At 39.9% G+C, this 14,077-nt stretch overlaps 1 protein-coding gene across 6 annotated transcripts in view; it reads left to right on the plus strand.

The window, feature by feature from the left end:
- Positions 1 to 14,077, plus strand: part of dlc1 (DLC1 Rho GTPase activating protein) — a 90,608-nt gene that overhangs the window by 14,612 nt on the left and 61,919 nt on the right. For all 6 annotated transcript variants that reach the window (XM_037093167.1, XM_037093176.1, XM_037093183.1 and 3 more), the window contains 2 exons: positions 2,313 to 2,447; positions 2,920 to 3,024. In XM_037093167.1, the coding sequence (XP_036949062.1) occupies positions 2,313 to 2,447; positions 2,920 to 3,024 (240 nt within the window). The remainder of the gene's footprint in view (positions 1 to 2,312; positions 2,448 to 2,919; positions 3,025 to 14,077) is intronic.

A 14,077-nucleotide genomic window follows, 5' to 3' on the forward strand; every position in this document is an offset into this window, starting at 1 on the left:
AAGAGACAGTTTAATGGACAGGTCTGAGAAATGGGCTGCAGACCACCGGGTGAAAGAGGAGGATTGAAAAAGAGAGCAAGGAAAGGAGAAAGGAGGGGTTTAAGAGTTCAAACAGTGTGGGAACTGTCTCCCATCTCAAAAAACAGGAAGTCGAGAGGAATGTAACAGAAACCTCAAAAGATGGGAATGAGAGAAAAGAAACCTTCTGAGAACACCCAAACCACCAGAATGCCCCCTAAAAAACTTTGCCTCTCTGAGGCGCCTGACATTGCATTGCACTTGTTTTTTACTCTGCCGTTTTGTGGTTGTTATTGCCATCTCGAGCCAGATGCTTTTGTTCATTCAGCGAGGGCTCGTAAAGATGTCATTGTTTTACCACGACACAATGTTTCATTGTGATACTTTGCCAAGGAGAGGGAACGTAGCGATGTGCGAGCATGAGCTAGGAATGCCAATGAATGCATCAATTTGGGACATTTTCATGAGACACATAGTCCTCGATGTCTATTTGCTCCCTCAGCAAACCCAATAGGAACTGCTTATGACAGGCTAATAGGTCACTAGCTGGAAAATAAATCTAAGCGCAAGTCATAAGACATTATTAGGGATGGGAGCCAGGCGCAGCGTTGCAGCTGTAGCTTGTTTATCTTGATGTAGATTCTATCGAGGACCCATATATGCCTGTCGACCTCACACACATTAGCATTAGTCACAACTCAGCATCTCATAAGAATCTTGTCATCAAAACACACCCATTGTAAACTAAAACAAGATTGGGCCACATTAACCACTGCAAAGGATATGTTTATGATTAGCTTAAAGCACTTCCTTAGTCCTACATTATCCAACAAGATTCTCTCTGATGCATCACACCTAAGAACAGACACATGACATAAAAAAACAGGCTCACAATTAACATCTTAAATGCCTCTATACTTTTGCACAAACATACAATCACAGTGACTTTGTGTCCCATGAGCTCACCCTCATAAAGTGTTTAATGGGGTCTGTTAGCAGAGATTGTAACAAGGTTTGTTTGGGACTAATGCGCCTGCTGTGTGATGTAATTTCTTGGGGTACTTCTCGGCAGAGGAGCTCAGACGTAGAGCCACACCCGGAGCCAGCATAAAACACAGAGGCAGAGGGAAATGAAAACATAAACAGTGTTAAGAACTCCAGAGAGGGATTTTACAAGTTTTTGAACTTCAGACAAATTGCATATATACTGATCAAACAAACAGGATTGAGGGATAGCAACCAAGGACAGAGTGGTAGGTGGAGTATGACAGCGGATTTAGCCTGTCTTACTGGAGACACGCCACCTGAGGTCAGTGTGAGACTTGTTATCACAGCATTAGACTGGCTAATTGAACTCTGCAGATTAAAGGCCTAAAGGGAAAATAATCTTGAAGTCATGTTATTAAAGAAAGACAAGAGATGATACATGATTCATAAACAATACGCAGGGTGTGTGGAAAAAGCAGAGGAAACTGGCAGGAGTATTTTAAGTGCAGAAAGGAGAAGGATGTTGAAGATCAGAGGGTGAAAGTGTCAGGATAAGAGTTATCAGCAGCAGTTGAAAAGGAAGAGGAAAAAGAAATGAGGAGGATGAAAAGAAATAAGTGCATAGTTTACAGAAAAAGCTCCTTGGTCCTCTTGGCCTAAAGAGCCAAGAGCGAAACTCAACTGGATGTGAAACATAAAATGAGTTTGACATTGATTAATTTGACATTTATTAACCACACCAATGAAATGTGTGTATGTATATGTGTGTATTTGTTTGTATATGTATATACACACACACACACACACACACACACACACACACACACACACACATATATCTATATATATATATATCTATATATATATATATATATATATATATATATATATATATATATTACTGGAAAGATCTGGAAAGAAAACATGTTTCATACAAAAATATCAGCAGCATGTTTGCTTGGAGACCATTTAGATCAACCCCCACACATGCATTATTGTCTATTATCGTCCCTCATCATCATATTACTGAGGAGGGAGGCTAATGGTAAATGAAATGCATTAAATGGCACTTAACATACAAAATATTTCACAACTTGCTCCTCATTCAACCACTCATACACTGTTTGGGACAGAGCTGCCAGGCATAGCTCTGACACGTCCACTGAAGGCAATTTGGGGTTTAGTGTCTCACTTAAGGACTCTCGGACATATGGGGCCCAGTTTCCAATGAGTGAGTCATTAATAACATGCTATAACAATTTGTCTGACTGAGCTGATTTTTCTGTGATCTGTGTCTCTTTATTCAGCGTGAGCATGCTCGTCTGGACTCAATGGTGTTGCTGCTGATGAAGCTGGACCAGCTGGACCAGGAGATTGAGAATGCCCTAAGTGCCACCTCCTCGATGGACAGCACCCCAACCCTCCACCGCCGACAACTCCTGGTACTCGCCTGCATGTTAGCTCGCTGGATTTGGTAGCAGTTTCTACAACTGTTTATTTTAAAGCTGTTGTAAATGAATGACTTTAATTCATTCTTTCTTTAATGTCTTCCCTCACTTGCTTCAATAATATCTGACCCCTAGTGGCCAATGTGAGATATAGCATAAGTGTTGTCTTTTCTGATTTAAAAGGCTGCTTTAAAACTAAAGTTACATATGTTTCTAAACTTAATAGACTGTTCTGCCTGTTCTACAACTTGCCTTTAACCACTTAACTAATTATTATATCCACATTGATAATGATTATTTTTCATTTTCATTGTATTTTGTTGTCCAGTCCCAGAAGGAGATTTCAGTATTGTGAGATATACAATCTATTGCATGTTGCAAAACAGCTTGAAAATATTGCAATATCATTTTAAAGCAAAATTGCCCAGCACGTCTACATTGCCACCTCTGTCTTTTATCTCTGCAGGAGTTGGATTTAGGATCTATGCCAGCTGCATCACAAAACCCTCCACATCCACACGCTCCCGCTTCAGGACCAACACCAGCCCTTGGAGCAAAACCTAAGAGTGTGGTAAGTCAGGAGCTCTGCATCATACCAATATACATCAAAACCATAATCAGCAGGTCATGAGATGACAAATCTGGAAAGAAAACATGTTTCATACAAAAATATCAGCAGCATGTTTGCTTGGAGACCATTTAGATCAACCCCCACACGTGCATTATTGTCTATTATCGTGCCTCATCATCATTCTTTACTTCCCTTTTTGGCTTCCTTTCCTTTGCTGGAAACTGAAATTGACAGGTTCAGGTATCTCTATTTTCAAAGTATGAATGTTATTCTGACAATATTTACAGTTTTATAATCCATCCCACGACGATTATAGAATAATACATTTTTAGGAATCATAAACTTTAAAGATGTTTTCAAGACTTTAAATGACAATTGTACATAGCTGTGGCTGTTTTATAGGTTTCTGGTTTCTCTTGTCTGTCCATGACTAAACATTTCAAATGATTTGCAGTGTTCTTTCAGTCAGACATAAAGCTACTGTTAAACAGATTTTATGTCTCCAATTAAACAAACTTCTATTGGGACATAGTTCTGCAATAGTTTATATAAAAACAGCACGGGGCGCGTGCACACACATACACACACACACACACACACACACACACTCTTTCTTATAGTGAATCTCCCAATTGTAGGAATGTCCCCCAGCACTTAGGGCTTAGCCAAGCAGACGTTAAAACTCTATAATTAGCTGGTTCCAAAGATCTAGACCGCTTCTCCCCAACAAAGGGGTCAGAAAGGGGGGGTGGGGGTGAAAAGCCAGGGCAGGGGGGAGCAAAGGGAGAGACACGCTTCAAGTGAGACATGCGTCTTTCAAACCCCTTGCTTGCTCACTTAATGACTATGTCAGCCTTGCTTTGCTATTGCCTTTAGAACAAGGTCAAATTGAACAAGGCACGTTACCAGCGGGCTAGGCACTCAAGCATGCTTTGAATGAATATTCAAAACTGCTTTGAGACACTTTATCTCATGATGTAGAGATGTATAATGGAATAACCCTAAATTTAGAACAGGATGTTTCTTTTGCAAAACAGTCCTCTTATCTTGCCAGAAATGAAACAGTGCAACCTGTGGAAACATCAGAATTGCCTCGCCTCACATTCCGGAATTATCTCTCACAATTCCCCATTTATATTGCTGTGACTTGTTGCACGTCACAACTCTCTTTGCTTTATTTCACTCACGTGTGACAGTTGATTTACGTGACACATAGCAACGTACTCTATGATGGCTGATTTATTATGTCTATGGCCAACTGTTTCCACAACCTCCATTCCTGCAGTAACCCAAGGTAACTCACTAAGCTTGGGTAAACAGTGCTTTCACTGCGCTTAATAGGAGGCTTTTTACAGTGGAGGCCCCGTGGGGTGATTGATTGAGGCCAAAGAGATGATGACTTCATGAAGGGGATTCTCAGTGGTTAATAGTAGTAGGGGACTATTGAGTCTTTTCAGACTCCAAGTGTTGTGACGCCCCCTTAATCTTTTTAGGCAGACAATACAAATCCTTTAAATGATGTAAACACAAGGCAGATGTGAGGAAGAAGCAGGGTTGAGGTTAAAGCTTTAATTCATGCAGACGTCAGAGTCGTGTTTTACAGGATGACTACATACTTACTGTAACACAATCACACAAGACAAGATTTGTTGTCTTGTTATCGCATAATAATTCCACTTGGTTTATAATAACAAGGAAGACAGTGTGTAGTCACTGTTTACTGTAAAAGTTTACACAAGCTTGAATGTCTGACCTTTATTTCTCTTTTATGTGACTGCAAATAAATACTGTAAACAGGAATTACCAGAACTGTGTACAAAAACAGTATCAAATAATACCAAATCCCTCAAACATTTTAATCATGTTTAATTAGTACCTCTCTCACACATTGTTGACAAAGACTGAATATGCTCACCACATACACAGTGAGTAGACACATCCAAATAACCAAATCACACACCGAAAACCAACCTCATACTTTGTGTGAAACAAAACCAGAATCTAGGATGATGTATACACAACAAACACTATTAGAATAATAAAAATGCTAGATAATAAATTAACTGCCTCCATGCTGCATATTATTTTCAGTAGCATTTGCATACACTGCCTTAAACATGTCTTGACATCATTTGTTACAAAAAAGGTATTTGCAAATTGACAAAAGACAGCAAACAGCATATATCTTTTTTGCAAGCCAATAGTGAGTGCACTCTCCTTTTAAAGTTTACATCAGTGCAAAGATTGCTATTGTACACACATCTGCGATTTATGAGAAGAGGTCCAAGCTGTCAAGATAAAAGTATTAGTATGTAGACCTTTTACAACACAACCTTGATACCAGTAGATAGTACCAATATAAATATCTCCATGCAGTAAGGTATATCAGGTTCAAATCTGAAACTCTGGCAGACAAACCAATCAATGCAGTTTGTCTTATTTTTTACTTGAAAAGTAACTTAAGATTAAACCGCCTTTTTGAGGAAGTAGACTGAAGTGTACGGTCAATTCATTAAACTAAACTCTCAAAAATGATTTGATATACATTGTTATTTTGTCTTTTCGGTACACTTTGACCCCTCAGAACAGAGTTACATGGGGTAGTGGTTGAAATATCCCCATATGAAATGGGACAACACTTCAACACCTTCACCTATCACTGAAATACATCAACAAGTGGGACTGTCATTATTATTAACATAATAACGATAACATTCAAACGACAAAAGGTTGTCATTATGCTCGATTTGAAGTGTCCCTCTGAAAAACCTCTGCTGCCCAAACACTTTACCCTACCACTCTATCCCAAGAATCTAGACAACCTTCCCCTAGTCTTGAACGTGCAAAGCAGAGAGGTACGGATAAGTGGTTTGGGCAGCGGCTGTATTGGGATTGGACCTTACGTTTTTCCTGTAATTTTGATTTTGTTTCAAATTTACAATAACATGGACAGATTGGAATGTGCAGCTATTACTGGTTGTTCATACGGTGATGCCAAGCCAAACCAACTGTTCAAACTGCTTTGAATGAATATGTAAATAGACTTGGGGTGGACTGGAATCATTGTCATGACTTTCACTGTCAGGTAAGCAAATAAATGATGCTCCCGGTTTTACTAGTGAAACACAAGGAATACAGCTGTTGTCGGCTGATGTAGCTTGATATAGCCGTATTAGGTTAACTCAGGGCATCAAATTGAATATAAATCTCAGCAATGTGTCACTGTAGCATGTCAGAGGCAAAGAAATGTGACTGTCTCATCTCGAATCACATGAATGATTGCAGAGGAGTGGCTGTTAGTTTTTATAGTGATATTTGTAAAGGCTTTGAGAACTGTGAGTCTTTTATAATTGAACTTTTGCATTCCTTCCATCTTATGTTGGATTATGGATAAGGTAACTAGTGTTTGTGTTTTGGCTGTCCTCTTGACACCTCCTAGCACTCAGTGTAACACTTTGGTGTGATTGTATCAAGAACATTCTTGTCTCTTCTGTTCTGTTCTGTCCTTTATGTAACAGCAATAAATGTGAAGTTGTGGTATGTGGCTGTGAACGATAGTGATGAGTGGCATTCACATGGCATGTGCAGTGTCATTCACTCACTACTGTGCATAGGACACCGAGTTCAAGTGAATAGATTCCTGGCTCCTTGCTAGCTTAACTGGTGGCTATTGTTAGTCTCAAGCAGGTGGCTGTTATTCTTGCATCGACTGTGGGGCTAAAATCTAGCGGATGTTGGGCCACAGCAGGTGTTTTTTTTCTTATGGTGGAACTGCTATTCTTTGCCCACAGTGTTTTTGTTGGCAGGTTCTATTACTTGTTTAGTGTAGCAGGTGTCTTACAGTGTTGTTTGGCTTGCACTGTTGTGTTGCAACAGGTGGCTTTTCATTTGGTTTTGATTTGGATGTATATTATATTGAGGTCTGCAACCAATGATTGTTTTAAGTGTTGTTACATCTTCTGATTATGTTCTTAATCAAGTGAAGAGAAAACTAATCGTTATTTACAATCTTGAGTGACAGCTTTAGTGATTTTCTTATTATTTTTTAAATAATCTGTATAATTATTTGTCATAGCAGTATTAACTGTCATTAATTTGTCTTTGTAAGTGTAATCTGTAGTGACAAACTTAAGTTATGCGCAGTGTAAGAGCCATTTGTTGTGTGACTCTATATTTAGAGCTCTGTGGCTGTGGAGGATGTGCCAAGCCACAGAGGCGGGTGAAGGCTGCTGACCCCTGACCACCTTCCTCTGAATGTTACAGTCGGAAACAACATATCAGTCACCCTTAGCGAGAAGCGTTCCCACCACTGAGTCGTACTCAGAATCCCCTAAAGACCTCAGCTTCTGATCAAGACACAGACTGTAGCTGTCTGTTAAATTTAGCACAGGGGTGTTTTACATGTCATGCATATGGTGACAGGTAAGGCGCTGCCCTGTACCAACGCTCATCCTCCCTGTCTTTGGTAAACATTTGTGAACGGTGCAACCTTTGACCCTTTGTTTGGATCTGTATTTTGTCCCATGGCAACAGCACTCCAAACACAACTTCTGTCATCTCCTTTGGGGGTTTTTCCACTATTTGAAAGCAGTGGAGGTAGTAGTAGTAGTGTTTTCATGTCTGGATTCAAGGGATTTTTAGGGGGTGATGATTGATTGAGAGATATTTTTATTCAGAATGACGGAAAGACTTTATTGCCTGTCAGAAGGTTATGTATGTACATGGCTCTTTATCTGTCTGTGGTCTGGTGGACAATAGAAGTGCTGTGGCTTGCGTGCTAAGGTCACTAGCAGATCTCTGCTCTGTCCTTCCTCCGTCTTCCGGTTTGGCAGCCTCACCGTCCCCAAACATCCTTTATCCAAACCACACCTTCTGAATCTCCAGCTCAGTTGAAGACTCAATATTTAGGTACTTTCACTACATCTGCTCCCACTCACTCTTGTTCCCTTCCTTGATCAATAGTCACCATCAAATGTTGGCAGCAGGCATAGTTATGTTTGCCTACATTCCACCCCACATATTTGACTTAAAGACTGTAGTAGGTCGTTATGAGTCAGCAGGCTATCAAACCAACCAGGATTCAGTCTGACAAGGGATGCCAGTAGTGGATCTGGTCATGGCCATGCTAGCCACTTTGTGTGGTGTCATCGTCCTCAAGGTCAGTCCTCTGCTGAGCACAGCTGTAACAAGGAGACAAACACAGACCTGCTGTGGTTTTAAAAGGAAAAAGAAAAGGCCTGTATTTGGAGCAGGATGTGGAAAATGAACTTCTCCTCAACCCCCACAAGGAAATCTTGTTTTTCCTGTCAACTCAAGGCTATAGCTGTTGCATAAAGCACTCCAAGAACAGGAGGAGAAAGGTATACTGAATAAGTGTAGTCCCCATGTTTTTATAGTTGGCAGAGTAATGTCAGGAAACTAAATCCAAAACAAAGCAGAGCACAACGCCAAAACATGGCGTCATTAGATATGTTGAAATTCTCCTTGTGTACTAGCCTGACTCTGTCCATACTGAACATTTTATCATAACTGCTTTGACCTTATGATATGCTTAATTGTTTCACAGAATGAGTTTTCTGTTTAAGCATTTTTGTGGAAGTCAAACAAAACATTAATCTATGTGTTTATACTCCTATACTCAACGGCAGTCGTCTCCCTCTTATGACAACATACTGTGGCATAATGCCTAAATCTCATCAACCTAATCACCAGTATAATTTAAAAGCTCCTAATGGTTTCTGGCACTTTCTTTTAAAACCTCAATGAATCATAGTTTTTCATCCAACCCGAAAACATCACTACAGTGTGGTTGTTGCTTACAAGTACTAGTTGGTAGTGTTGAAGGCACGTACGAGTCAGTGAAGCGAAACGCGAATTCTATTACGCAAAGGAGACAATAAAAGAGCAGGGAATAGTTTCAGGATGATGGTACTTGTTGACAGTAAATCTTAAGGATGACTGGAAAATGCAGGCATCTGGAAACACCCCTGCAGCCCATTGATAATGAACTGCCATAAATCACTGAAGGAACAAACAAACTGAATGCACTCTCAGATACACACACACGCACACATTCATAGATGCTGAAACATGCATACAGGAATTCATTGTAAAACCAGGTGCAATTTTGGCAACACTTAATCAGAAGTGTGGTTAAGAGTCTAATTGGGACACATTTTTGTTTTGACTGTGTGTTTTTCTTGTTTGCCTTGAAGTTACATTACCTCAGCCAATATTTAACTGAGTGCCTCACTCAAGTCATCATCTCTGCTCTCAGCTTTAAAGCTGACAGTGACTTTAAAGGACAGTGTAGGACCTACTCATTAAAGAGGTTTTGTTTTTTTATTTAGAGCCAAAGCCCTCTCTCCATACACGTGTTTGCTTGGTCTGACATCAGCCCAGAATGGTAGGGATTTACGTTACAACAGGGCTTCCCACCTCACGGTTAATCTGATGACGTTCCTGTCATGATATCGATGATCATAGATGATGTTTAAAAGCAAGTTCTTGAGCACTGTTGGTTGTTGTGTGCAGTTGTTGCTGTGTTGTCCAGCAAAATGCAGAGTAGACAGTGCATTCTTGAGTAAAAGTTTACAAACTATGACCCAGGAATGTCTCTCCCAAAGGTGCTTCTGGTAAGTCAGTAAGCTGTGTGTCTGCCGCAGGATTGCTATAAGGCCATCGCAGTCTTCTAAAGAGGACAGTCTAATCCCTCTGTGTTGTTAACTGACTCTCCGCTCTCTCCTAAAAATGTCAGTGACTAATCCACAGGCTAGCATTGTTGGTGCAGTTGGGATCATAAGGCTTATCCCTATTAAATCTGGTTCATAAGCCACAAATTCAACTTGGTGGTGAACAGGAACAGGTGACTCATTTAGTCTCTCAATAAGTATAATGAGACAATGGTGGCATAATGTGAGTAAAACAGTCCCATGTATTTTTTCCATCCAAATTTATATGCTGCATTTTCGGCTGTTTGGTAACACAATTAAGAAAAGTCTGTTTTTGTCAGAATAATCTATAATGGATGATGGATTGATGGGTTAGCCCGCATGCAGTTTTTCTTGATAAACTTGTTCTTATTATTGTAGAATAAAGTGTTCTATGTAGAGAGAGCCAAACACTTTTTAAATTATTCATCTTATTTTAAATTTTGATTTTTTAAAAAAACTATGCAGTATGGTTGTAACTATATTTCCTAGTTGCCACAGTAAACCAGTCTACTGTGACTTGTTGTAGTTGGGTTTTAATTGTAGGTGAAACAGGAATGCAAAAAGCAATTAATGAGGATAAATTATGTTGCTTATTTTGTCTCTAATTAAAACGTAAACTATCATTGATTTATTACTCATCAATTAGTGCAATAGTTTATATAGCAGGACCAACTGATTCTGGGTTTTTTTCTTTTGGTCAGATACTGATGGTGATAAATTGACCGGTAATCTCTTTAATCGCAGTTTTTTTTAAATGATCCCCAAATATGGTTATCAAACAGATGTTATGATGGAGGCAGGATATTTTACTGTTTGCAATACAATTGTAGCAGAAAATCTTTATCTGCACTATGTTATATAAAAAAAATAATTATATCATTGCGTATCAGACAACACATATATATCAATACAACATATCGTCAACATATTCTTCATTTCATTTTAAATTTGAAGTTTTTTTCTTCCAATGGAAATGCTAAGTAGTTTTTTTTGTATAATATAAATGAATCTAAAATTGTATTGAGTGTATAGTAAGAGCCATGGAGTCTTATTGAGGATTGAGGTTGTCCAGGGAAAATGATTTATATTCTTGCGCCTGAAGTTAAATATTGTACAGATGAACAATTTACATTTATGAACACCTGTATGAATGATCTCAGGTGTAAAGTTTGGTGATGACCAGTTTGTCCTGTAGGAGGAAGTTAAGAGTAATTGTCTCATCCGATGAAGGATTCCAAGTTCACATTTCACAGTTTATGCTCCAGGGGCCCAGCACTAAATCCCACCAGACACTGCCTGAAACCAGAAGCCTGTTACTTTGGCTTACTCTTGTAAACAAAGGAAAATGTGTGTATGTCTGTCTGTGTGTGTGTGCATATCCACTTTTCTCACTCTCTTTGAGTCAACATTACCCCAAACAGAACATGTCTCATGACTCAAGGTTAAGTGAGAGAACAAGGCCTCAGTTGGCAGTCAGTGTGTGTGAGTGCACAGTGGGTATGGTAAAATCATTAATCTACTTACACAACTAAAGACTGAAAGTGCAATCATTCATGCTGTATATTTCACCTGGGCTTTTACCGCCATACAGGATGTCAATGCATTTTATGGAGACATTGTGAAGTGTTACCAAATCTCGTTTGAGAGTTATTTTCTTTTCAAATAGCTGCAAATCCAACATCTGGACACTAATATACATCTTCTGCAGGAAATGTTCCAATGCATCATTACACCAAGTCATCGCATCACTTCCTGTTGACACACTTCAAGTGTGACATATGGAAACTATTGAAATGTGGAAAGGGGACGCGCGGGAGAAAGTATGAAGGTTGGGGGTGGGGGGTAATTTTCCTCAAGGAGAAGGCTAAAATGAAATTGTTTCCCACGTTTCCCTGCACACGTGCACTCAGGGGTCGACTGAGCATGGAGAATAAATTCTTGTATAAGTGCAGGGCAGAAAGAGCACTTTCATGCCAGTCAAAAAACAGAAATGAGATCCAGATAACATCTCCAAAGGCAGTGGACAGACGTGCACACATGCACACACACATGTTTCTCTTCCCTCTGTCACACAGTTACCTTATACGTCTAGTGCTGGAGCCGCCAGCTTACCTGACCATAAGCCATCTGCACTAATTTAGCCATTTGCGTTAAGTGGTGGAGAAAAAGGTTTGGGTTAGCCTGAGCCCCCTAATCCATGGCCAGCAAAGACCATGGGTGGTCACACACACATTCACACACATACTGCAGCTGCAGTGCAGGAGGGGGCTGGGGATGAGAAGGTGGCTGTGGGGCTGAGAGATGCATGGGGGACTGTGGATTTGTTGTGCAAGAGCCACATGCCAGTGACTTGCTTAATATCTTTGACCAGCTCACACAGAAAGCATGTGCATACAGCTTGACATTATGTTGGCTCCACTGCAAAAAAAACCCCAAAATATTATTTGTTAGATTGGCTCAGGATTGAACCTCATTGTTTTTTTGGTATCAACTGAAATGTGTCATTTGTGAGAGTTATTTTGTCCGCCTCATTCTCATCTTTCATATAATTCCTGATTTAAAACTCTGCTGCCAGTTAAAAAGTCAGAACAAACTCATGCTGTGCAGCCAAACCTCAAACCCCCAAGATGTAGTTTTCAAAGCTAGTCCAAAGATACCAAATATGGTGTATGTCTCTAAAATGATGAGCAAGACATGTGTAACATTTTCACTTGATGGAAACGGTAAAGCCGTAGACAACATGGAGCCTCCAGTTTTGATAATTTCACTTAATTTTTAACATCCTATTGCTACAGTCAAGACCTTGAACTGCATGATTCAGAATATGTTTGCTATAATCTGGCAGAGATGGTTTGATCATCCTGAAAAGAAAACAATGATAAAACTTGTTATATTATAGAGAAAACTTTTCTACAGCTTTTTCAGGTCCAGCGTGAGAGGACACTCATATTTACCTTAATTCATAAGTAGATAAAGGTTCCAATACTGAGCCTTTGAAACTTGTTGGTTTCAAAAAAATCATACCCTTCAAAACTGTATATTTTACCCAGACAAAGTCTTTTTCAATAATGTTTTAGTTGTAAAACCTACTTTACTGAGCTACGTGCTTCAATAATGACAATCATGAGCCTAAAGTGGTTAATCAAGCAGACACACATGCTTTCAAGCCACACATACACACACGTCTAAAGCAAACACATACCATACCCCCTGTGCCCCCACACATCCCACTTCCAGTAAATTAGTGGCAGTAAATGAGGCAGCTGTCGCTTGTGTGCTGCGTAGCCTGCAGTTTCCCAGTGGACACCTGACATAGCCCGGACAACCCCACACTGGGATAACCTGCACTTTGGCATGCCAGGGGGCGCACAGGCAAACACCGGCGAAATATGTGACTGTGGTGCTATGAAAACACTGGTACTTACTGGTACCCATTCATTCACATTCTTATGAGACTCTATGGTCTCACGCTTACATTTATTCAACTGCAATTGCTGTTATGAAGGAAAACACAGCATTTTGTGAAGCTGAGATTTACACTGTGTCTAAGTGACTTCAGGGGTCATTGACAGGAACCCGTGGTGTGGTGTTTACACAACAGGAAGGGCGCTTGCTGGTGAACTGAAATGTCTTGTTAGTGCTAAGCAGAGAAGTCATGCAGACCTCCCATATTGATTCTATTATTCAGGGCCATTCTTCCTGAGAGTTGTGGGGTTAAAAATGCAGAGGGTTGCTGACTTTTTTCCTTTTTTTCTCAAGAAAAAAATGCAAGAGGTTGTGAATTGAAAAAGAAGAATAAAAAGAAGAAGAGAGAATGACCAACAGAAACAGTTCATATGCAATTGATCAATAGACTAAAACAAACAGATTGTTTATGTTGTGTTGTTGCAGTGAAGACACTGTTTTTGCAGGAAAAGCAGAGCTAATAGCTAATAGTCCGAGTCCAACAGCTGAAACAGCACCAAGTATAAATCCGTCTTTGATTTCATTTCACTGTTGTTCTGTTTGTGCTGGTGATTTAGTGACAGAGGAGTGAGTAGCAGTCTCTGGCTGTGATTTCTCCCTGCTGTCTTTTTTGAGGTCATTAATCAGCGATAAATTATAAAGCTATTCGTCTGCAGGGACGAGGGAATTTTACTCACTTTGTGTCTGAAACATCACCTATGAAGTGATCAAATGCTGTTCGCGCGCACACACACACACACACACACACACACACACACACACACACACACACACACACACAGATGCACCTCAGCAGACATACCACAAGCTTCTAAAAAATATGAGTGAGACAGATTGGGACCAAGACAACACTTTATCCAGGGTAAATCAGCCAA

This window comes from Acanthopagrus latus, chromosome 1 (genome assembly GCF_904848185.1).
Source record: "Acanthopagrus latus isolate v.2019 chromosome 1, fAcaLat1.1, whole genome shotgun sequence".
NCBI lineage: Eukaryota > Metazoa > Chordata > Actinopteri > Spariformes > Sparidae > Acanthopagrus > Acanthopagrus latus.